Source organism: Homarus americanus, unplaced genomic scaffold (assembly GCF_018991925.1).
Source record: "Homarus americanus isolate GMGI-L3 unplaced genomic scaffold, GMGI_Hamer_2.0 scaffold33468, whole genome shotgun sequence".
Classification (NCBI taxonomy): domain Eukaryota; kingdom Metazoa; phylum Arthropoda; class Malacostraca; order Decapoda; family Nephropidae; genus Homarus; species Homarus americanus.
Window position 1 is genome coordinate 1,157,989 of NW_024714177.1, and position 23,507 is coordinate 1,181,495.

General features: G+C 47.1%; 1 protein-coding gene across 4 annotated transcripts in view; it reads left to right on the forward strand.

Annotated features, from left to right (window-relative positions):
* Positions 1-23,507, forward strand: part of LOC121876391 — a 264,178-nt gene that overhangs the window by 207,291 nt on the left and 33,380 nt on the right. For 3 of the 4 annotated variants that reach the window (XM_042381469.1, XM_042381483.1, XM_042381491.1), the window contains 9 exons: positions 3,504-3,710; positions 5,239-5,283; positions 6,480-7,886; positions 8,024-8,196; positions 11,439-11,724; positions 11,911-12,082; positions 12,678-12,967; positions 13,136-13,456; positions 14,882-14,987. In XM_042381469.1, coding sequence (XP_042237403.1) covers positions 3,504-3,710; positions 5,239-5,283; positions 6,480-7,886; positions 8,024-8,196; positions 11,439-11,724; positions 11,911-12,082; positions 12,678-12,967; positions 13,136-13,456; positions 14,882-14,987 — 3,007 coding nt within the window. The remainder of the gene's footprint in view (positions 1-3,503; positions 3,711-5,238; positions 5,284-6,479; positions 7,887-8,023; positions 8,197-11,438; positions 11,725-11,910; positions 12,083-12,677; positions 12,968-13,135; positions 13,457-14,881; positions 14,988-23,507) is intronic. The other variant, XM_042381475.1, reaches the window with a different exon arrangement.

Genomic DNA, 23,507 nt, shown 5'->3' on the forward strand with positions numbered 1-23,507 from the left:
AGAGAGAGAGAGAGAGAGCAAAGCTGGCCTGGGTATTGTGTTCACATTGCTCGCTCTGCCTCCACCTACAATAGCCACTACTCGTTGCTTCCTTTCAGTCCCTCCAAAACCTCACCTGATCCTCCAGTTCGCCTTAATGAGCACCGTCTCGTAACATTTGTCAGGTGTCCTTCATTATCATAAGTCGCGCCCGGTAACAGTTGCTGGGTCTGAGTAGTGAGGTAACTGTGAGTGTAGAAGTTCAGGTGAGAAAGGTTAGGCTGCCACGTCAGCATAAACAGATCGTTAAACCCAATATTTCCAAGAAAGACCCAAGTAGTAATCCCTTAAGGAGCACAGGGAGAGGAAGGTGGTGGTGGTGGTGGTGGTGGTGTAACAGGTAGTGGTCGCGGGGCGGTGTACCATGGTGTACTCCGGCGACAAAAACCTCTATTGACAACACATCTCGACCCTCGCATAAAGGCATCAGACGGCTTGGTTAAGGAGTTATCGCTACCGGGGTATATTTATTTCTCTCCCCGTCTGACGTCACTGTAAACGTCGTATAAGGCTTTATTGAAGGCGGATCCTGTATGGGGGGGGGGTAGACGCCAAGTTATCCTGAGTAATGTTTATCTTGATGTCCTGTATATTGTAGCCAGGGAGGGTAAGGGTGGGAGATACAGGGAGACATTATGGGGACAGTGAGGTAGACGGTGTTTACATTCTCGGTGGATGGTAACAGTGTCTCAGAGTTGTACCATAAGACTATTGACGATGGGTGGAGGTGGTCCTTAACGAGCTAGTTTGTACTGTGTGTGAGTACCAGGGTATTTAAGCGTACAGTAAGCGGTGTGGGAGGTGAAGAATGTAACACTTCGTTCCTCCCTCCCTCGTGTCAACACCAGCGGGGAACGCCTATGGCCATCTTTCAGGGTTTTAGAAGAATCTCAAATATTTTCCTCCGCTACTAACGTCTGTTGGGTTTAATGACTCGAGTGTCTCTTTTAGTGGTATAACGGAAGATAACATTATTTGTGGAACGTCCAAGAAGATATTTTTACACGACTTCCTGTGTACCCAGCCTTCCACACCCCCACCCCCCCTCCCCCTTCCATCCCCCAGCTGTTGGAAGACGAGGCGGTGAAAAATGTCATCAAAAGGCGTTAATGATCCTTGAGGAGTTAATTATTTTTAAATTACATATATGAAATAATCAAGTTTGCTGTTCTTTAATTACATAGTTGAAATATGGAGAATTGTGTTATTGATACTTATTTCAACAGGTAGGAAGATTTAAGTAGATTTGGTCTGATTTAAAAGGAGGAATTTTAAGTAAAGGAAATTCATGCGGTATCTGTGTCAGTTTACTTAACAGTAATCGCCGGAATTTGTCAATAGTCGGTCGACACTTGCCACATCTTATGATATCACTACTGGCAGTGATCCCTCGGTCTGGGGGTGAGTCGTCGGCCTCCTGATGTTGTGTGGAGAGATTATGTTGTGATCACAGCCTCACCCGGCCACCACCCAGCAGCCACCACCCAGCAGCCACCACACAGCAGCCACCACACAGCCATACATCAGGGCTCAGGGTAGAACATCCCCCACACACACACCCCCGGTCTGGCCCGATGGAAGATAAATATATAACCTTTATTAACAACTGCTCTAATATCCGGTCCATTCTGTTATCCGGGATGAGCTTCACTTTAAGACAGATTATCCCTGAGTCGTATATCCACTGGCGAGATAAATGGTTTAAGGGGAAGTTAACTTTTGAGCAACATTCACACAGACATTTTTAAACCCTTGTGTATTGTTACTGTGAATATGAAACTGCTTCATTGTATTATTTTCTTAGGTGTTGATAATGTCACTTTGGTGTTGGTATGTTGAACTATTAAACCACGTCCTCGAGTATAGAGAAATTATACTTTTCACTTTAGGTTTTGTGTAAGAATTTCAGCAAAGGGTCTCAGATAGCCCTTGTACTCTAGATGAAGGATTTTATTTCCATTCATGAGTGTATCTTGTCGCACTCAGCATCTCCCCAGCCCTATTGAGACCAGGAGGAGGAGGAAGGATCGTAGGGCAGGGCAAAGGTACACTTTGAGGGAGGTTGAGGCGGGAGGAGGAGGGTTGAGAGAGAGAGAGAGAGAGAGAGAGAGAGAGAGAGAGAGAGAGAGAGAGAGAGAGTTCACCCACATAACGCCAAATGACAGAAATAACGTCACGTGTTGTGTGATAGAAATAATGCCATGAATGACCTTACGAGATTGGCTAACTATTGGAGAGTGAATTTGCATTTTTCTCGAGTATTTCTTATACGTGTTGGCCAGCCCCCAATTGTGTTTCGTTAACCTGATGATCTTACTTTCACTTCGTATAATTGAGTTATGTTGAGGATCCGTCACAGTGTACTGGAGATGGCTGCTGCTTCTTGAGGCTGAAGGATTTTATTTAGGCTTTCTTTATGTTTTAAATTTGTAAATTGTTATTGAAGGTGTGTATTAGAATTCTATATGCAGTGTTATTATTATTGCTGCTGTTATATAAATTCTCTCTCTGTCAGTCTTCATCTCTCGTTATAATAAAGTCATTTGTCTGGAAGGTTAAACCACTTTACTTGTTCACGTCTCTGTAATAAGTTGTGTATACAGGTAATTTCCCCCAGTGGAGGTAGTGAGCCTGAGGGTAGTGTACGGGGACTAGGATGAGTATCCAAACAACTTCCGCCTGCCCGGGAATCGAACCCATGACATCTTGCTTGCGAGGCAAGAGCGGTACCACTCTACCACCAGCGTCCCCTGTACTCATTGGTTCACCAGCCGTCACGTCACAGGTCATTTGGTTCATTACCTGTGACCTTTGTGATGTAATATTACCGCGTGTGTTGTTGCTTAACCAGGCGTGGCTGTTGTCTCTGGTATTAATTTTCTCCACGTGAAAGTACAATGAATCCCATAGGCCTGACGGAGGTGTGACCGACTCTGCACTCGACCGCCTTCGTTTCCCCATAAGTAAAAATAGGTACCAGTTTATAGTAGATGGCTGTATCCATTCTGCCGCCAGACTTCTGTTCTACTTTAGATGCAGTAAACATTAAAGAGAAATATAAGATAACAAAGCGGAGGAGGTCTTAACATGTTTGTGTATATATGTGGTTTTTGTTTCTATATTAAAGTAAAAAGTGACTTACTCAGATCTTCGTCATTACATTGTTTCAAACTTGTGAGTGACAGCAGTAAGAAAATGTTTGCCTTTACACCAGTGATTTTGGCCTCAGGAGTACTGTTGATCGGTGCACGCCCAGCTGTGTCCACCCAGCCACTTAAAGTTTCAGTGTTCCTTTTCCTTGACAGTAATTTATTCATATAAGTTGGTTCTTTATTAGGTAGTCTATTGCCTCTTGTAGTTATGGTGTTTACGTTAATATTTGTTTGGTACTTTGTAAGAGTATTAAATACAAGGACGTCATGTTGGGTGATTAACTAACGTGTGCTTGTTTCCTTCCCCTACAGGATTCGCGCAGTTCGTCAAGCAGCGAGTCGGAGGATGAACCGGTGAACAAACTCCGTCGACTGTCTACATCGTCGACGTCGTGTGGGTCGTCGTGTGGCTCACCCTGCCCCTCCCCAGGCCCTCGTGCCCACCGTACCCGTCGCAACAGGCCGCTACGCTGGTCAGCCTACGATTCCAGCCTGTCGGAAGCGGGATCTTACATTGAGGTGAGCCAAGAGTCCGTTGCTTGTACGGGTCTTGTGGTTAGGGAAGGTGTGGTGCTTCTCCTCAACATTCAGTAGGTGGTCCTTGTTCTTGCTTGTCTCTCAGGCGTGGAGGGGGAGCTACTCTGCTTCCGAGGACCTCCGCTTATAAGGGCGAGCTTTACAGTTGGTGTTTGATATTAATGGGATAAAAACTGGCCAACTGTTGATACCGATTATTGTTGCTTATCTAGATGATGTTTCTGGATAGGGGCTCACAGTTGGGTCGAGAGAGACCAGGTTACTAAGGTGAGGTGCTGAGGTAAGGTCCCTCATAGTGAAGGTGTCCATTAGAGCCAGGTGGCCGTATCCCCACTATACCTATGGGAAGAATTAAAAAAAAACTGAGGGTTATGGTGATCATTAAGCCGGGCCACAACCTGTTGTTTGTGGCCAAAGTAAACAAACAATGGACGCGGATATTTGAGGCCTGGCCAGTGGCCTCCCTCCTGGCCTGGGTGTGGACTTAAGACACCAGCTGGTTCACCTCTGTGTTGATGGGCCGCTGACTCTTGGTATTTGTACCACGCTGCCTCGCCCACACACTACTGTACCTCCGTGTTTGGGGTACGACTTGTTCTCCTCCTGCTTCGCATCAGCCGTCAATACCTGTAGGGCGTCTTGAGTCCTCACTAGTTACACACACACACACTGTTGCTTATTCCACCAAAGGGCTTTACCTCACCATCATGACCACACCACAGTCCCCACACCACCACTAATGCTCCACCACTACTCATGTTTACCTTACCTTAATCTCCCACACTGTCCTCTCCTCTCTCGGCTATCTCCTCACCTCGCCTATTTCTAGATTACCTTCCTCCCCCTCTATCTCTCAACATGCACCACCAGTCTGCCTCCCTGGTAACATATCATTTTGCTCCCATGCTTATCATCACTACAGAGATATACTTACCTGTGTCATCCACCTCATTCCTTAATAATCGATAATTTCGTCTTTGTATTATCTTATCTGTCGTCGTTGTGGTGTTTACAGTCACGTGATTCCCCTGTGTTCACTCCTATAATGATCTAGGACTAGCACTAAGGTGTATCTGTGTGTTCATAATGTAAGTGTGTTCGGGTTTGTATTTTGGTGTTAAGGTTTTTACATCTCTGTCTTTTCTTTATTCCTTTTATGCCTATTATCTCACCGTCTGTCCCTCCACCTTGATACAGCACTCCACCTTTACCTCTCAGCACCTGTGCTCTTTGGTTCACTTCCCACCATTTGTGCACCAGCATTGCCTTACTTCACCACCTGTACACCCACCCACTCAGCCTCCTCTCGCCATCACCCTGTGCACCATCTTCACTATATTTTCCATGCATGCCGCCGTGTGTGTACCCCGCCTCGCCGTGGTGAGCGGGGGGGACACACAGGTGAGCGTGTGTGGTGGGGGTCTGGAACGTGTTGGGACAAACGAGTTATTTCCTGCACTCTGATTATTTCCCTTTATCCCTCTCCACCACCTCCTCCTCGCCGGCACAGCCCGCACACGCCGACTCATGCAGCCGCCACGCTCATGAGACCAAGGTAAACTTCTCCTGTTGCACCACCACTGCCTTGCCTGCATGCTTGTCTTTCGCTGCCTCATTTACCAGAGGAACTGGATTTGCTGCCTGGCATTAACTCTCTGGAATCTTTCTTGTTCAACCCACTTCTAAATGTTCTGTCGCCTATATGTACGTTTAAGTTGTATGTACTATGTATTTACTTATTAGTTATTATGTAAAAGTTTCGTGTGTGTGTGTGTGTGTGTGTGTGTGTGTGTGTGTGGGGACCGTATTTCATCCTAAACACGGTGGAAAGGTTGTTACTCGGGGCCAGTTGTTGACAGTGTGATAAGAGGTAAATAGTGTGTGTGTGTGAGAGAGAGAGAGAGAGAGAGAGAGAGAGAGAGAGAGAGAGAGAGAGAGAGAGAGAGAGAGAGAGAGAGAGGTACATAACAGGACACATAGTGTATCATGGTAAATAATAGTAATTAACGGTATATTGAGAAAGTTCTGCAGCCCGAAGGCTGAAAATATATCTTGGACAAAAATGACTTGTTACAGACAAAGACGTGGGGTGGGTGGGTCGTTTAACAAAAGCTTTCATTACTGAAAGAAGGAACATGAATTGAACATACAAATTATTATAGTTTACAGTTGATGGCCCGGGCCTGGGCTGGTCATGTGGTGTTCACGTGGTGTAATATTTCGTTGTGTTTACGTGTGTGTGGGGAGAGGAGATGGCTGGTGGTGTGGTCCTCTACTCCTGAGTTGTTATTGTGGCGTCGCCCATTACACCTTCGCTTCCACACTTCACTCAGGATCTACAGATTCTACACCACTCAGTAAGTTATGTTCCTCCCACAGTGTGTACTTAGCCCCCCCCCCTCACCTCACTTATTACCCACCTGGCCACCTCTCCCTTACGGCATGTCCCCACAGTGTAACATGCCCCTCCCCCCCATACCTCCATACACTGAGTGAAAGCATGCAACAAGTAATAATGTGCATGTACTGTGTTGTGGTGTTGTTGCATGCGTTGAACACTGGCTAAATATGGCTGAAAATAACAATTGCTGCATTCTTATGTCTTCTGCCTTGACGTAAGTTAAGTGTTTGTGTTGTCTCTTGTGCTTGACAGAAAGTATACTTTCATTTTTGTAATGATAATGATTATGTATGGACGATAAATACTCCTTCATGATCAAGATGTTTTACCTGATGTTTTGGTGTTGCCAGGATGACTATGTATGTGTAAGCGGAGGCAGCGAGTGTGGTGCGGCACCTGCCCAGCCCCAACCTGAACCAATGGTGGTCGAGCCTGAGGAGGAGTCCCAAGCCGCCACATCCAGCACGGCGTCCCTAGACTCTGGTACTCTCGACGTGGCCGCCAGCAGCAGCAGCAGCTCGGCTTCGGGGCAGCAGGATCACGTCATGGTGGGCAGTGCCGGGCTGGACACAGTGCGTGCTCGCTGTGGTCAACTTCCTCCAGAAGACATTCTGGCAGACGTCACTATGATCCACGACACCGCCAAGTCTTCCACCATCACCGCCGCCACCGTTACCACCACCACTTCGCCCGGAGATATGGAGAACGTGAATCAAGTGAACGGCAACAGCGTAGTGTCTCCTGCCAGCACGGAGGACTCTGGTCTTAACATGAGCTCCTCTTTAACCGAGGTGTCTATCAGCAGCGAGGTGAGGGACTCCCCCTCTAAGACGAGCTGTACCAACGTGGAGCGGCCCTCGCCCAACTGTGCCGTCTTTGATTTTAAACACCAGGACACAGACACTGAAGAAGCCGCTACCAACACCACAACTAGTACCGCCACCGCCGCCTGCCAAGCCAACCTTAATCTGGTGGACTGCGACCCCTCCAGGAACCGCGTGTACCAGATCCGTCGACGAGCCATCAGCACCGTGCGTCGTGTGTGTACCCGCACCAGGCTGGACTTCAGTGGTGACGAAGAAGTGGACCACGAGGCTCTCCAGAGGATCATAGATACAGCCGTGCCGGATGACCTCGATTGGCTGAATTCGAACATGCCGAGTGATATAGATTTTAGTGGCGGCGAAGAGGAGGAAGTGGTGGCCCAGGAACACATGGACACTGGCAGTGATGGTGGCACTCCAGGGCAGCAGCAGCAGCAGCAGCAGGAACACCCCGAGACTCAGCGAGCCATGAGTAAAGAGTCGCTCACCAGATTGTTCAGTGACGCAGAGCGCCTGGTACGGGAGCCGGCAGAGGGTGACGAACCACCCCCCATAGTCTCTCCGCGACCACATCTCCAGCTGCCATTGAAGGGAATCTCGGGATACGGTGGGGTGAGCAGTAAGCAGAACCGCGTGAAGCAATGGATTGCTTCTCAGCGGCGTGAAGTGCGTCTCTCAGCCACCTGTGTCCTGGACTCCTGCGATGCCTCGGGGGAGCTGACCACCGGGGAGAGTGACATTGAGTCTGCCTCATCTGACGACATGGACGCCTCCACTGCTACCCAACAAGCCACTTCTACCAAGGGGTCCATGCGGGGGTCTCAGAAGGGCTCCCTGAGGGGCTCACGCGACCCACTGCCCTCCACCGACAACACCCCTACCACGGAGCGCCTCCCCAACATCCCCAGCACTACAGACGCTGCACAGGGCAAGGTAGGATACAGTGGTTGTAGCTTGTAATGTTTATTGTAATTTGCATAAGTTACACTTGCCAAAAGTGGTTCATATCTTACTGTGTGTAGAAGCAAGGAACACTATACTGATAAGCTGTGCGTGTTTCTCCCACACAGGTGGTCCTGCGTAACCGGAAGCGGCGCTCGGGCGAGCAGCGACCGTGGAGTGTGAATGAGCCGTACCAACTGGCAACCCACCTCGACCTGGCTCCTTTCTCGGTGTCGGAAACTGACCTCCACAACTTGCTCACTGCCACCCCAGAGACACCGACCAATGATAACCAAGCCTTGTAAGTACCTGTACTGTACCACGATGGTCTACCCTTATGGTTTGGCTTGCTCCGTTTTCTTTAATGAACATACAGCATTTTTCAATAAGTCTCGAGTAATAAAACTCATTTTCGGTTTTTTGTGCTTATTTAATTGTCAAGGGTGCGGTGAAGTTCGAGTTTTTGATGGTTAAGCGTTATGCCATCGACTTGAGGGTCACGTAATTGTGATTTTAGAATATGTTTGGTTAGGTTTTTGTTTTTATATTTTAAGTTATTTTGGCATAAATTATAGTTAAAAAAATCAACGTTCCCTCCTATCCCTGAGGTGTATTTTCTGTTAGCTTTCACCAGAGGAGAGTTAAACCCCTAATACGCATCAAACGAGAACCAGTGGGAAAAATCAAATCAAGATCTTTTACCACAATATAGATTAATTAGGTAAAAGAATGGTTTTTTGTGGAGCAGGTCGTCACGGGTGTGGCCCCTGTATTAACCATTGTCCAGTATAGTACATGTCATTGTCGTGTGATAATTACTTGAGCTGACCGGAACGTTTTTTCCTAAAAGTCTTCGCCCCTCGTTCAGCGCCTGAGAGAGAGAGAGAGAGAGAGAGGCGCCGGCCCTAATGAGTCACCAGCCTCTCTCCTCTCCTCTGTGATGGATATCTTGTTTACCAGCGCAACATTCAGCTTCTACAGTATAGTCCATTCACCAGACAACACGGTGAATTGTTTAGTCTTCTCAACAGTATACTAATGTGTAGTCACCCCTTCGATATCCTGGGTAACATCTCAGCACTTGTTATTAGCGACAAAGTGCAGAGTTCCTTTACTTGAATGGCTAAATAGCCGTTCCTTTTCCTCCCCTCCTTCCCTCTCCCTACCCCAATTCCCTATCCCAGTTCCTCCTCCTCATTCCTCCCCCATCCTTCCCTTGATCTCTCCTCCCTCACTCAATCCCTCCCCATTCCTCCCCCCTTCTCCCCTGCCTCTCTCCTACATCCCCCCCCCTTCCCTCTTTCTCCTCCTTAACCCTCCCCTCCCACCCCCATCCCTCCTTCTCATCTTCCAATTATCCAAGCAAATTAACACAAATGTGATGTTTTGCTATACCGAAGGAATTGAAATAAGTAACACGATTGTTCGCTTAAGCGGGTGACACTGTGGTGGTCGTACATGCCACAGTTATACAAGGCATTACAAGTGTTAATGTTTCATCGTCCCTGGAGATACAGCCACAACTATTTAAGGAGTAAGGACTATATATCACGCCTGCTCCCACTCACTCCATTCAGTTCAGACCGTCACTCGTTAAGCTGATAAATTTGTCTGTTGAAATATGATGAAAGAGTGCAATGATATCCAAATACAGAATCCAGGAGTGAATGGACTTAAATTACAGTAATCCTTTGATACAGTTTATATTGACGTGTGTGTGTGTGTGTGTGTGTGTGTGTGTGTGTTCTAGGTTAGTGGTTGAGTGATAGGTGTTGCATCAGTGAGGACGACGGTATGTTGCATGTTGAGTTCCGGGGTGGGTGGGTGTGGTGGAATTCACTCACACATGTTGCCTCTGGTGGTCAGGGCGAGTGGCACCTCCGTTCGCCTACATTCCTTGGGTCTTTTTCATGAATGAGGGTGTTGTGTTCGCCAGTGGGGGTGAAGACGTGCATCATGTAGAGCGGCCGGGTGATATATCTAATATTATTAAGGTATCCGTAGACGACAGGAAGCCTTGACATTTTACCGTCATCTTATCTTACACACGATACTGTCCCATCCGTCTTGCCTCCTGTACACTTTATTCTAACCTTAAATGGTGATGTATTGATATTTTGCCATGAGTCAGGTGGTGGTGTGAGAGAAGTGAAGGGAGACAAGTGGCCTAGAATCAAAGCGGTCACCGACAACCTCCTCTGGGAAGCTCAGACTAGAAACTGCCATTTGTCACAGTGCGGTTGTCACGCTCACTCTGGGCTCTTGTTGTCTCCTGTTATGTGTAGCCTCGTAACTCATTCTTAGCATTACCTGAGAGATTGTTCTACAGGTGAACAAGTGTTTGGCGGCTGCTCGTTGGTTCAGCTCTATTTAACACAATACACTGACAAGAATATTACCGCTACACAAGGGTAGTTCTGGCAGCTTCTAACTGTGACTCGCAGACCGAAGTGAATGACTCACCAGCCCAACACGCACTCATGCACGGCGGAATTTCATGTGAATGTCTAGAGAAATCGGGATTTAAGTTGCCGACGCCATGGAAAGCGGAAGCTGCTGCCATGTTCGTCGCCCTGACCTTAGATAAGAGCTGGATGTTGGTCAATAATGTGGAGAACCGTGACAGCTGTAGACTCAGTGAGGGTGCAAGTGTGGTGCGGGAGCCCCAGCCATCACCAGTGCACAAGTAACGTCAGTGTGACAGTGAAGCGTGGGGTCGCCTCTGGTAGCTGGAGCAGACGGCTGAACACTGCCTCACTGTGCTGGTGACAAGTGTTCAGTCCTGTACGTGGTGTAGACACTGTGTGAAGATCAGAGAGAATATCACTGATACTCGTGGACGTGTTTAGCTTCAGTGTTATATAAAAATTACTTGTGTGAGAAGATATGGTTGTTGAAAGTTAATGTACAACAGAAGGTTTGAAATAACGTGCTACGAAATCTACCGTTTTATATCGTAGTGACAGTTTTACAGTGAGAGATGGTGTACTACAGTACAGGGTATAGAAACTAGAGTAACATTTGAGGGATCCACTACCCCAAGCCCTGACCTTCAACACGGGGCTACATGTACGAGGCAATGAGACTAACACTGTCAACATGTTAGCTCTGAGTAACTACTTGAGTATCGTGGTGTTTGAAGGGTCTTACCGGTACGTCACTCACTCGTGTTTTTGGTGATCCTTGGTGCCAGAGCTTCTCGTTTGTCTTGTTTATCTCGGTGATTGTGACACATAGTTCCCCTGACATCACACACACACAGTCCTTCCCACACCTCGTGTCACAATATCAAAAGTATTTTACGTAAAGTTTGTATCTGATAGCCATTAGTTATGCCATTGTTCTTTATATTTGTACAGTTGTTTACCACATCAAGTTACACACACACACACACACACACACACACACCATGTAAACCGTTACCGACTCGTGAATTTCTAAACACTTGTGTGATAGTTTTCTGTTAATCACCATGTTTTTCCTTCCACAGGTAGTTGGTGTTTGTGATAAAATAACCATAATGTTTTCCTCTTTCTTCCACAGTGGTAATGGCGCCGGAAGCAGCGCCACCCTGGCAGACTGCAGCACACCTACCACCACCACCACCACCACCACCAACCCCACCACCAACCCCACCACTACCACCAACCCCACCACTACCACCAACCCCACCACTGTCAGTTCCCCCATCACTGCCAACCACACCAACATCTCCCACTCCACCACTATCACCACCTCCATCGCTGGGCGCGTCTCTCCCGCTACTACAGGAACAGGCTCACTCAGGAGGAGGAAAACAAGAGCCCGTAGGAAGTCCAACCTCTCCTTGGTCAGTACTCTTATGTTTGCCAAGCACTTTAATGTTAGTTATCCAGGACCTTTCTCGTGTATTTGGGCTGTTTTATACATTTACCTTGAGGGTAAAATATGCTGTAGTTCCCCCTTGTATATTTTGAGAGAAAATGACCCCTCCCCAACAGGAGCTGATGTACGTTTTCTTTCATTTATCTTTCAGGGACGACGAACGGATTCTGGTTCGGAGGGAATCACGCTCAATTTATCAGGTGGCTCAGACAATATCCACCTGTCACCCAGTCGTCGTCTCTCCCTATCTAAGTCACACTCTTCGGGTTCAGACACGACCTCACACTCCAGGAGACACATCGTCAAGAGTTCGTCCTTCTCTGGTGAGTATGATGGTGATGGACCTTCAGGAGGGTGTTGCTGGGTCTCCCGGTGTGGATGTTGACGGTGCAGTGAAGGCCCGTGATGTGTCTGTGTTCTCGTGACGTAATCAGTATTCAGGATGTGTGCTGTTAGTGTTTAATGCTCCTTCTAGAGATCCGGGGATTATCAATGCGTGAGGAAGTTGTTTGTTTAGGAATTATTAACATTTATGTACACGTTTCAGTAACAAGGAGTGAGGTTATGCAGTTAATATAAGTCAGTGAGTATGGTGTGGGTGGGAGGTGAGCGCTGGTGAATGCAGAGGTATGGCACAGTGTATATATAGCAGTGAGACGCGTGTGTGGTAGTGGTGAGGTGTGCCGGGCCCTGATGATAGTGTGGGTACACCGTCGATTCTGTTAACATACAATTACAAGCAGTGGGTCAAGTGTGCTGGACCAATAGTTATTATAGTATTATCTTAACGCAAATTGGTATTGTAGGTAATGGAAATAGGTGAGGTGATTTTATTGTTATTATTCTTTGTTGTGAAGACGTTGTAAGGTGGACAGTGTGTCAGGATGGTAGTGGGTGACCACGTGTGTCTTCCTACAGGAGCATGTCGCGGTGGGTCTGGCGGGATGACCTCCTCCACCGAGAAGTGTGTGTCAGACTGTGGAGGTGTGCTGGGAGTACCTCGCACTCCTCCACACGCCCGCGGTGAGAACTGCTACTCCAGCGACGAATCACGCCCGCCCAGTCCCGTGCCGGTGATCCGAGAACTGATCCCCAACCAGAGTCCCGCCCATGCCGCCCGCAGCACCGCCCTCATGAGTGACCAGGACGGCCAGAACACACACGAAGACATGAGTTCTCTGTCAGAGCAAGCGTGGGACCCCTACCAGGTGAGTTTAAAACACTCAGTCTTCAGGAGAAAATGTCCTGGTCATCGAAAACTAAAAAAATATTTTAAACATTAGTGACAGTTTCTTAGGTGACAGGATATTTGCCTTAAATTCCATGTACTGAGGTGTGTACTACCCTGTAAACACCTGGTTGTGTCACCCACACAGGAGCACAAGTACCTTAGTGAGCCGTACTCTGAGGACATAGACCAGGAAGCTGCACGTCGACTGTTGGACTTTGGGGACGATTACCGCAAGTACATCGACTCCGACGGTGCGTCCTCCTTCTCCGGCGTCCCTCACAGGGGTCGCCGCTCACCCCACCACCGCCGTCTTCGCTCCTTGGCGCCTCCAGGACCACGCGACCTGGACTCTGACTCCGACTTGGACGACCTGCATCATTTGATTGACGAGTCCAGGTCACAGCTCACAGTGACAGAGAACGTCTTCAAGAAGTACCCTAAGGAGGCTGCTCCTGAGTTAGATTACGTGAGTATTATTGACGTTTATGTTGGCTAAGTCCTTCACATGTTGCATAGCGGAACTTAAAACATGAGGAAATTACTTCAGTTTACCCTTGCTAGAGTAAGATCCGTTCTCTCTCACGGGTGGATGGAACCGTTTTCTATTGTAAGCGTCCCAGCCTGGCCAGTGTGAGCTGACCTTGACACGGTGACTCATTCGGGCAGCTGGGTTTGAACAGACCTTCCTGATGGAGGTTAACGTTAGTGTTTGTTCTGCACTCTAAAGTTTCCTGACCTAAAGAGGTACATTTATCAATTCACTAGTGTTTACCTTTCATGAACTGTTTAAACGACCGCCACTTATTTGTCCATAGCTGTGTATTCCTCCGTTCATATGATACTTTACCATACTAGTTTCTGTGATCGTCTCCCATACAGAGTAAGTTTAGAGCGATCGTAGTGTAGTGAAAGTTGTCGTCCATGAGCACTAGGTAAGACGCTAGCATATACCACAGTTGCCAGATGAGGTGATCTCTTTCCGGTCTCAACTGCTCTCATTAATACTACTCTCGTCACTCATTTGAAAGTAAATTGGTGACTCAAGTTAAAATCACTCCACATGTACCGACTTAAGGATAATATAAGACGAGAACAACTGTAGCGGTAGTTAGAATTAGAGGAAAAAATCAGTATTATGAGCGAGAGGTGTGGCAACAGTGTGGTGCCCAGGGGTCCAGCATCAGGGTTGTGTAGCAGCAGATGTGTGGACCAGCTGCTGGAAACTGGAACTGCTTATCTGTTGTTAGTCGTGACAACGGTGGTGGCAGTAACACAACTGTTATTGGTGTTGTAAACGTTATGTATCTGTCAACCGCAGCGCGGTAATGAGTCAACAAGTTATAGTAGAGAAAAACTGTTTGACTGTTCGCTTCTTTGTGAAATACTGGTGAGGGTTCCCGCCCACGGCTTCGCTTCCTTCCTCATGGATTTCGGCAGTGTTGACACATGATTTAACTCGGTTACTGTAAATTATTACCTTGCTGAAAGTTACTGAACATCAAGTAGACGGAACGGTAACGTGTGTGTCTTAGTGAACTCCTGTATACGAGAGTGGACATCACATAACTTGATACAGTAGTAAAGAACACCGAAGAGTACTGGAAACTAGGGTCTGGAGTGTGAGGTGGCGAGACAGTGTACCGCCAGTGAGTGCTATGGTCGAGTCTCCGGAACCATCACCACAAGTTAACGGATACACTTCTATTATAAAACGTAAGGGAATTCATTTAACACAATTGAAAACTATTATAACCTTAGGCCAATGCGGTTAAGTGTATATTGTGACATATAACCTGTTGGTAGTGAAGTAGTTTTAGATAACAATGAAAGAATTTAATAATGACAGCAGTGAAATAATGGTGTGATAAAGATATGGTTGTGTCGTGTACAGACGGAGCTGGTGGCCACAACGCAGACCAACATCAAGTGCCTGGCGCTGATCGTGCGGCACCTACAGATGGAAGGCACGCTGGAACCCGAGCTACAGGAGGTCCAGAGTGAGTACCTCCTTCACCACCTTCCTTAAGAGAGACGCTCCCCTGTCACCACCTGGGAGCCTCGCTCTTGGTGTCTTAGTATCACCTTCAGCCATTTGCCAACTTTTATGGTGACATTTAATATTTTAATTCATATCTAATATTCTTATTTTGGAGAGATGCTCCCCCTTAGGTATTAATTACACTAAAGTAAGATTAACCACAACTTGGTCATTTTGGCTTTTGGTGAGGCTGTGTTTTGTTAAGCCACCCATGATACACACACACACACGCACACAGGTGACGTTCCCTAATATTGTGTATCTGAACCTAATTATTGCATGAGGTATTGTCTGTATGCATGGCACACTTTTTCAATATTAATGTGTTACTATAGACGATAAGTCGGCAGCTTGGACGGTAACAGTACACAAGGTAAGAGTTTTCGTGCAGGTAAGTTTTTGTTTAATGGAGACAAAGATAAATAACAAGGGTCTATTTATTTAATGGTCTGGAACAAACAAAGCGATACTGAGAAGGGAGGGATAAAAACATTTTGTTTCTTGTTTAGTAAAAAAGAATGAACTACCACCGTGACGCTGGTATTAATGAGAAGTTTCCGCCCATTTATCTGTCACGTCACGCTATACCTGCTTTGTCCTGCATGTAATTAAACTTGGTAGCACGACTCATCATTTTTAAACATTAATTTAATATATCCTCGCTACTCGTACAAGAGGGGGGGGGGGAGGAGGACACACGTTACTCTAAAACTAATATTAGGAACTATAATGTGATGGCACAGATTATACAAGACACTTTTGCGGTGCAGCCACGAGAAAGTCCTTCCCAATGACGCACTCGAAATACCATCGTCAAGTAGTCACAAGTGGAGCACTCCAGATAGAAAGTTCAGCGTCCGTCAGAGCGCGGCGACGGAGTACCTCACACAGCTGTGGTGTAGGAGTGTGAGGGAGTTAGTGAGGAGTAGGCTGTGAGCACACTCCGTCGCCTCAATTTAAAACTATCAAGACTCATGATAAATTCTGTGTCGTCGTTGCATTGCTTGAGGTTGTTGATATCTATCGTGGGTAAAAATAGCCGAGGGGAGTGTTGCGGGAACCACCAGGCTGTTGTCAAGCGGGTGTTGGCAGTGCACCGTCGGGAGGGTGCTGGTTGACGCTGGGTTTTATTGTGCCAAGTGTTGAGAGTCGCTGACAGCGGAAGTCACCGATAATGACGGTAGCGAGGCAGAGTGGGAGCGAGATATTTGTGGCACTAAAACAAACTAAATGGTTGACAGAGGGGCTGGGATGGATAATATCACTGTTGTATCAGCAGTCAAGCGGGAAACAAAGTGATATTAGTATAAATAGCTGAAGGTTGGATATATTTACCGTCACCATTGTAGAAAATCGTAGTTGTCGCCGGGAGTGTTGTGGTGAATTTGTCGCAGTATACCAGCAGAGGCTCACCAGCTGCCAGAAGAAAGATTGCGTGTGATTATAAAAATGCTCAGATATTTATGGTGGCGGCGCAGGACAGAGCTTTATTTACCTCACTCTTTTTGGGTTATGTAGAAGGAACATTAGGAACGGGAGCTGATATAGAATTCACAACTTGATATTTTTTTTATTCTTCAAGTAGGTAAGATCTTTAGTTGTGTACATATACCTGGGGCTTGGGACACACACTATTGTTCATATTATTATCAGGAACATCAGGAGCCATTGTCATCGGTGGTTGCTTTCTCGCCCTTTATACACCCTTCTTTGTTTTCCCCCCACCGGCATTTTTATCCCCACAGCCTCTTGAGTCGTCACTTCCACCCTGTAGATGTCAGGTGTATTGTGTCGACCACTGCACATCACCTCGCGTTACCTCGTCTTGTGCTACTTCATCTCTTTAAACTCTTTCTGGATGAGTAAAAACTCTTAGGTGGATGAAAAATAAAGTTCTGATTTTAAAAACTTTAATTCGGAATAAGATAACTGTCCTGACGTCCACTAAAGTACAACAGTGGTTGGTATTGAAGTAGCTTTTGAGTGTTAAATTATTGGTCACACCCAAATAAATGTTGAACTACTTCCCAAATGGATCTTGAAATAGTTATAATCCTTGACGATGTGACAAACACTCCCCATACTTAAACAGACGTGATGGGAAGGTTTTCTGTGGTCTTTAACCCTCGTGGTGCTTCCCTCTCAGGTTCCATCCATATACCCCACAGCAACCGTGATGGATGTGTTTCCTAACAGGTGGGGCTGTAATCTGGGATCCGGGAAGTCCCAGCAGTACTACACACAGTACGTTAACCTGCTCCTGTCTCTTCTCACTCCTCATCATTTGCAGTTTATAGATTTTATCGTTTTTAGGTTCGTTTCGGTAGTGTAGTGAAGCCATAGAGGTTGGTTCTTGATGACACTGGTGAGGCCCCTTGATTACATGTGTCCTCAGCTAGGGTGTGAGTGTCTCCCCTCCCTCAGGTAATCCTCGGGTGGTGTAGGGATGAGTGAACCCTTCTAAGGGGCGACGTCAGCCGTCATGATGAGGAGGGCTTCTGTGCGTGTAGTGACTGGGGTCAGATGCTGAGCCCAGTCCCTCCCGGAGCGGTTTGCCCTCCTCGGGGTTGGTCACATAACTGCGGCTCAAGGGCGAGGTAGACGATGCGTTCAAGGTTCATTGATGCCGGTCACCTAAGCCGGTTATGTCGTGACCACAGAGGAGTAACTCGGCTATACAGTCGTACTCTGACGAACACCGGCGCTGGTGGTGGTCTTGGGCTCTAACCCTGTGTGAGAAGACTTATCGGTGTGATGCAGTACTAGTACCTTGTGTTGTGCTGGAGTGTGTGAGAATAAACTAATGCAGTGTACGAGAGGGTGTTGCAACGATGAAAAGTGTCCTGCAGTCTAGTGATTGACCCAGATTATATCACCACTACGTTATTCAGAACTACACAAGCCAGAGGCCATCAAGTGTTAGTCCAGAATGTTGCGTTAAGTCCGGAATGTTGCGTTAAGTCCGGAATGTTGCGTTAAGTCCGGAATGTTGCGTTAAGTCCGGAATGTTGCGTTAAGTCCGGAATGTTGTGTTTAGTCCGGAATGTTGCGTTAAGTCCGGAATGTTGCGTTAAGTCCGGAATGTTGTGTTAAGTCCGGAATGTTGTGTTAAGTCCGGAATGTTGTGTTGGGCAAAGTGTTGTCTCTAGGTTACTGGGTTGTGCACTGTGCCAAGAATAACAACTACGGTACCCAGACTGTCGGTGCACCAGAACACATCTCAGCTGGACATGGCGCTATAGTTATGCTCACCATCGTTAGTTAGTATTTGATGGAAGTAATACAGAATAATATAAAGTAATAAGAAAAAAAAACCCTTCATTAATCGCATAAATCAATTAATCTTTTGATGCATGGAGTGTTAAGAGTCTCTGTTTGTCTGTCTCATCTAAATGTTCCTTTGTTTATCATTTCACTTTACTTTGGTGTATATTTAGCCCTCACACACACACACACACACACACACACACACACACACACACACACACCGCTAACACGTCACCATAACAGGGGAATGTGTTCTCCTGTGATAAGAAGTTATAGTGTCTTAGTGTAATTCATTGAACCATAAAACTGATGAATATCTATAGCTCTCACGGGCTATAAACTAATGTAAAAAACAGATAAGGGAGATTGACTAGACAGTAGGTTTTATAAGACAGAAATACATCAACGTCTATGTCTCTACGGCGCCATTCACTTAAATCCTGAGACATAATTTGTACGGTAGAGTATAATATTAAGACATCAGGACACGAACGTGTTAAAAATAAACCTAACCTGACCGAACTTCGACTACCAGGATTATTATCGAGGCAGCAGCGACGTCGTTTGATATAATACCGTCGACCTGGGTGAGGGGGGTACAGAGGAGACATCTCGGTGTTGTGTTACGCTCAGAACCTACTGCACAACCCTCACACACGTCGCCCCTTCACGAGTTTCTACTAAAAAACACGTTTATTAACTCTACACCGTGGGATGAAGAACTGGCTGTGTGTGTGTGTGTGTCCCACCTAGTGTAAAGAAGGGGTGTTGATGGAAGAGTCACGTTACGTCAACCATAATGGGAATCAAAACCTGCAACGTTGTCAGAGATTCCAAGTTTGTTTTATCTGGTAGGTGGAAAATTTTACCTTCTGGTTTGTTTATATGTTATGTTGTTATTGTTGTGAGGTAAAGTTGTTATATTCTTGTTGATAGTTTTTTTATTTCACCAGCAGCAAGGGAAGAAGCGCTTTTGGCATATCCCAGAGGAGGTCAGAGGCATCCTTGCCGGCGTTGTCGTCGTCGTGAGCAGTATTAAGTTGTAGCTCGTAATGCATCTTGTACATGAGCTTTCCTGTGTTCTACCAAGTTCCGGCAGCACTTGTGTATTTAAGCTACACATAGTATTTAACAGTGAAACTCATCGTCTTAAAAAACTTCGCCAGACTGTTTACATTTGTACATAATAACATACATCTAAATTAACGTCTTGTGCAGCTATGTAAAAAGCCTATTCACATGGAGTTAAACACAGCAGCATGTATAGTGTGGCAGCTACCGCAGGGAGACGTTGTGTAAGGTGGTGAGGGCTTGGACGTGGCTCACCAAGTATGCCAGGAACTCGAAGTACTATCTTGGGGTGCCAAGTGTGCCGCTAATTGCTTCCTGGCTCTCTGGCATTCGTTGTATATAGGTACACGGGCGTATTTTATGACGTCATTTGATATTAGTGTAGTAGTAGGCTGTCATCTTCGGCGTGGTGTAGGTGTTTACTGATGTAAGAGGCGGGAGCGTAGAGAGGAGGATCGTGTTTGGGGCTCAAGGTGGCAGTACTAACTCAGGCTATGGGCAGTAAACACCCGATACCACAACATTCTTACCTGCTTCTATTCTTACCATCAGCTTGGGAGAACTTAACGAATCGGGGAATATTTTAGACTCATAAATATAGAACGTGATGTTGGATGATCGTCAGAATGGTAATGGAGTCATCTTAGGTTTGTACCGTGACGGCAGAGGAGGAGGTGGTGGTGGTTGTGTAAACAGTGAGGGTGACGACAGCGTTGTAAGGGAACCTGAGCCTCTACCAACCAGTTCCTGGCTCCTGTTGCCCCACATGTCCCCCTCTACAGTCTACACCACAACCTGCCCAGGAACGAAGTTATGGCCGCTTATATAAAACTTACACCTGACTCTCCCTACCGGAATTAACTGTAATAAAAAGGAATTTGTGTATCATTGAGGAGATAATGTTGTATAAGAACTTTTGATCAGTGTAGAAGAGAGTGACATAGTCTAACGTGTAAAGTTCCCGAGTTACACATTACAGTGACTTAATGCTTGACGGATGCGGGTCGAGGTATGTGTCCTTGTTGGTGCTGCTTGACCTGTGGCCCTGAGGAGATGCATCAGTGAGTGCCAGGTGGCCTTAGGGGAGTCTTTTTGGCAGGTAATGTGGAGAAGTGGCCAGGCACCCCCCCCCCACTCTCTGTTGCGTCACCACTATTTGGCGTAGTCACACCAACATGCGTCACATTCTAGTCATCAGGGTGTGCCAACCTTCCAGCGCATGGTCACCACTCACCCCGTCACTCATGGCCACCACCCACACCGTCACACATGGCCACCACCCACCTCGTCACACATGGCCACCACCCACCTCGTCACACATGGCCACCACACACACATCGTCACAATCTACTCTCGTCTGTAATGTGTTCCCGTCACTCATCCCTGGTCTAGTAAAGTGTACAGGAAGTGTTTTAGCTAAGGTGGGTTCTGCCTCAGGGTCGGCACACCCCTCTGTCCCTTTACGGGCTCTTTGCCACAACCAGTCCACAGCTGCCTCCCTACTGTACCTGTGCTCAACCTGCCTCTAACATTTGGCCAAACAAAACAAAAGATGAGAGAGAGAGAGTAACCAAGACTTAACTTTGATATTTGTAAAGAAACAACTTAAAATATGTAATGAGGAAGAGAGAGTGAGTTCTTGATCAAAGGAATTATACCAGAGAAGGGAGTCAGGACCAGCGGGAGCAGAACACACGCACATGAACAGCACTAACCTCAAGAGACAACATAATGCGGGTGAGGTGCATCTCTGTACCAGCTTATACTGCAGGTGGACGAGCCGACCTGTGGGTAGGTTCTCCGTACACCCTGGCTCACGGCTATAAAAGTATCATCATCATCATTTTCATTATCATCATCATCATCATCATCATCATCATCATCATCATCATCATCATCATTTCCATATAATTTAACAAACATTATCCTTTTGTTAGTTAAGTCAACTTCCCCAACAATACTTACCACAATGTTTGGTGAATATTGATATAGTAATACTGGAAATGTAAAGTGTGTTTTAAGTAATAGGATGGAGTGTGAAAGTGGTAGTTTGGGACGGAGTTATGGACGAATATGTGTGGCTGAGGAGTGAGGGAGGTGTGTGAGGAGTGAGGGAGGTGTGTGAGGAGTGAGGGAGGTGTGTGAGGGGAGTGGGGGGAGGGACACATCAGCACTAGTCTGTCCGATGACGAGGCCCTCCCCCCCCCGCCCCCACCACACCTGTCTCCACTCACCTGCCGCCCTCCCACCCACACCATGTAACGTCAAATCTTTATATGTATGTTTGCAAAAGTAAGTTAAATGTACAGGTAGACGGAAGCGACGACGTGTAAAACAAGCACAGGTAGAACGTGGCAGGTAATAGCTGTACACCTGTGTATCCTCATTACCAGAGTCATGAAGCGAAATAGTTGTTGTTTGTGTGTGTATATGCGGATGTTTGTGTACGTGAAGATCTCTTTTTGGGTATTTTAGTTTGGGTGATGTGCTTTTAGTGTGTAGTGGTGTTTGTGTATCCAGGAAATCCCTAATAGGTGTGGCAGGGTGCGGCATGGTGTTAGGAGGGAAGGGGGTGTAGACGATCAATATTGGAGAGCTGCAACACGAGGGTATCCCCCAGGCAAACTCGGTAGGGCCACAGTTGCTGCCAGACCACCACCACACCACCCCAGGACCCGCCTCTCCCCTCTTCCCGACCCCTCACCCCCTTCCAACCCTCCTATACCTCCCCTCTTCAGCCCAGTGACCTTTGTATCAAGTTACCCCTTATCTATGTCGCCACAATAACAGCCTCACCGCACCTCTCAGTCTTAGCCATAGTTGTGTACAGGGTAGACAATACTGCTAGTACGTCCCTCGCTCCTGGGGTGGCCGTGGTTGTGTCTGTCTGGCCACCACGACACAGCTGTGGGAGGCTCACACGCCACGCGTTAGTCGTGTCATAGAGTACAGTGTAGCCCGCGAGTTCAGTGGTAGTCGATGTCAGTACGGTGATTGTTGTTCCTGGTCCAGTCGGTGTGGAGCCTCACCCTACAACTGCTGTCCGGAGGAACAGAGGCGTCATTCATCGAGGGCACCTCATCCCCTCCTTCCCACCCTGCCCCGCCCCTCCCTATCCCGTCCTGCCTGGGGTATAGTGGGTGGGGCGAGGCACAGGACTCCCGGAGAACCACCAGGTCCTGGCAGTCCTGTTCCAGTCTTAGTGGGGCCGCGTGACCCACCGGACGTTACTCCAGGTTTTATCCCCAGAAAGTTAGTGAGATGATTTATCAAGTGTTGACACAGTGAGTAGTGTAGGTGTGTTCATGTGCCTTCACTACCCCATTAAACTGGATCTGTGGTGACAAGGTTCAGTATGATAGAATACTACCTGTAACGCTGTGATCATTATCGTGAGGAAAAAAAGAAGAAAATAGAAAGTTGTGACAAGACTAGGTGGTGATGGAGTGGGTAGGAATACAGAGCTGCTTGTGAGCGATGGTGGTTGTTGTCAATACATTGGTGGGAGGGATGTGCACGACGGCCGCCTACACCAGCACATTCTAGCCCGCGTGTTTATGTGTAAAGTGGATGTGTTGTGGACATTCCTGTGAGCAATAAGAAAAAACAGGGTTACTAAATGTGACTCATAATAGGACTCCTTTAATAACTATAAATTACTATGTAGTTTTGTATGAGTTAGAGGTGACCGTGTGTGTGTGTGTGTGTGTGTGTGTGTGTGTGTGTGTGTGTGTGTGTGTGTGTGTGTGTGTGATAGACGTTCCTGGTAGACTTAGTGTTTGGTTCTGGATCACCCTAAGAGACCCATCCAGTGTCCATTGTGGTGCGGTGAAGGAGGAGGATGAGGTAACTGTGTGAAGGGGAGGGAGCGTATGAGTGTTCTTGGGGAGGTGGGGCGGTTATGGTACCCGGCTTAAGGCGACTTCACATGTGTACGCAGTCTACGCCGTTAGCCTTGGGGCCCCTTTTACTGCTGTCATCATTTCTTGGGACTATATATCGCTGTCACCAACATCTCTGGGACTATATCGCTGCCACCAACATGTCTGGGACTCTATATCGCTGCCACCAACATCTCTGGGACTATATCGCTGCCACCAACATCTCTGGGACTCTATATCGCTGCCACCAACATCTCTGG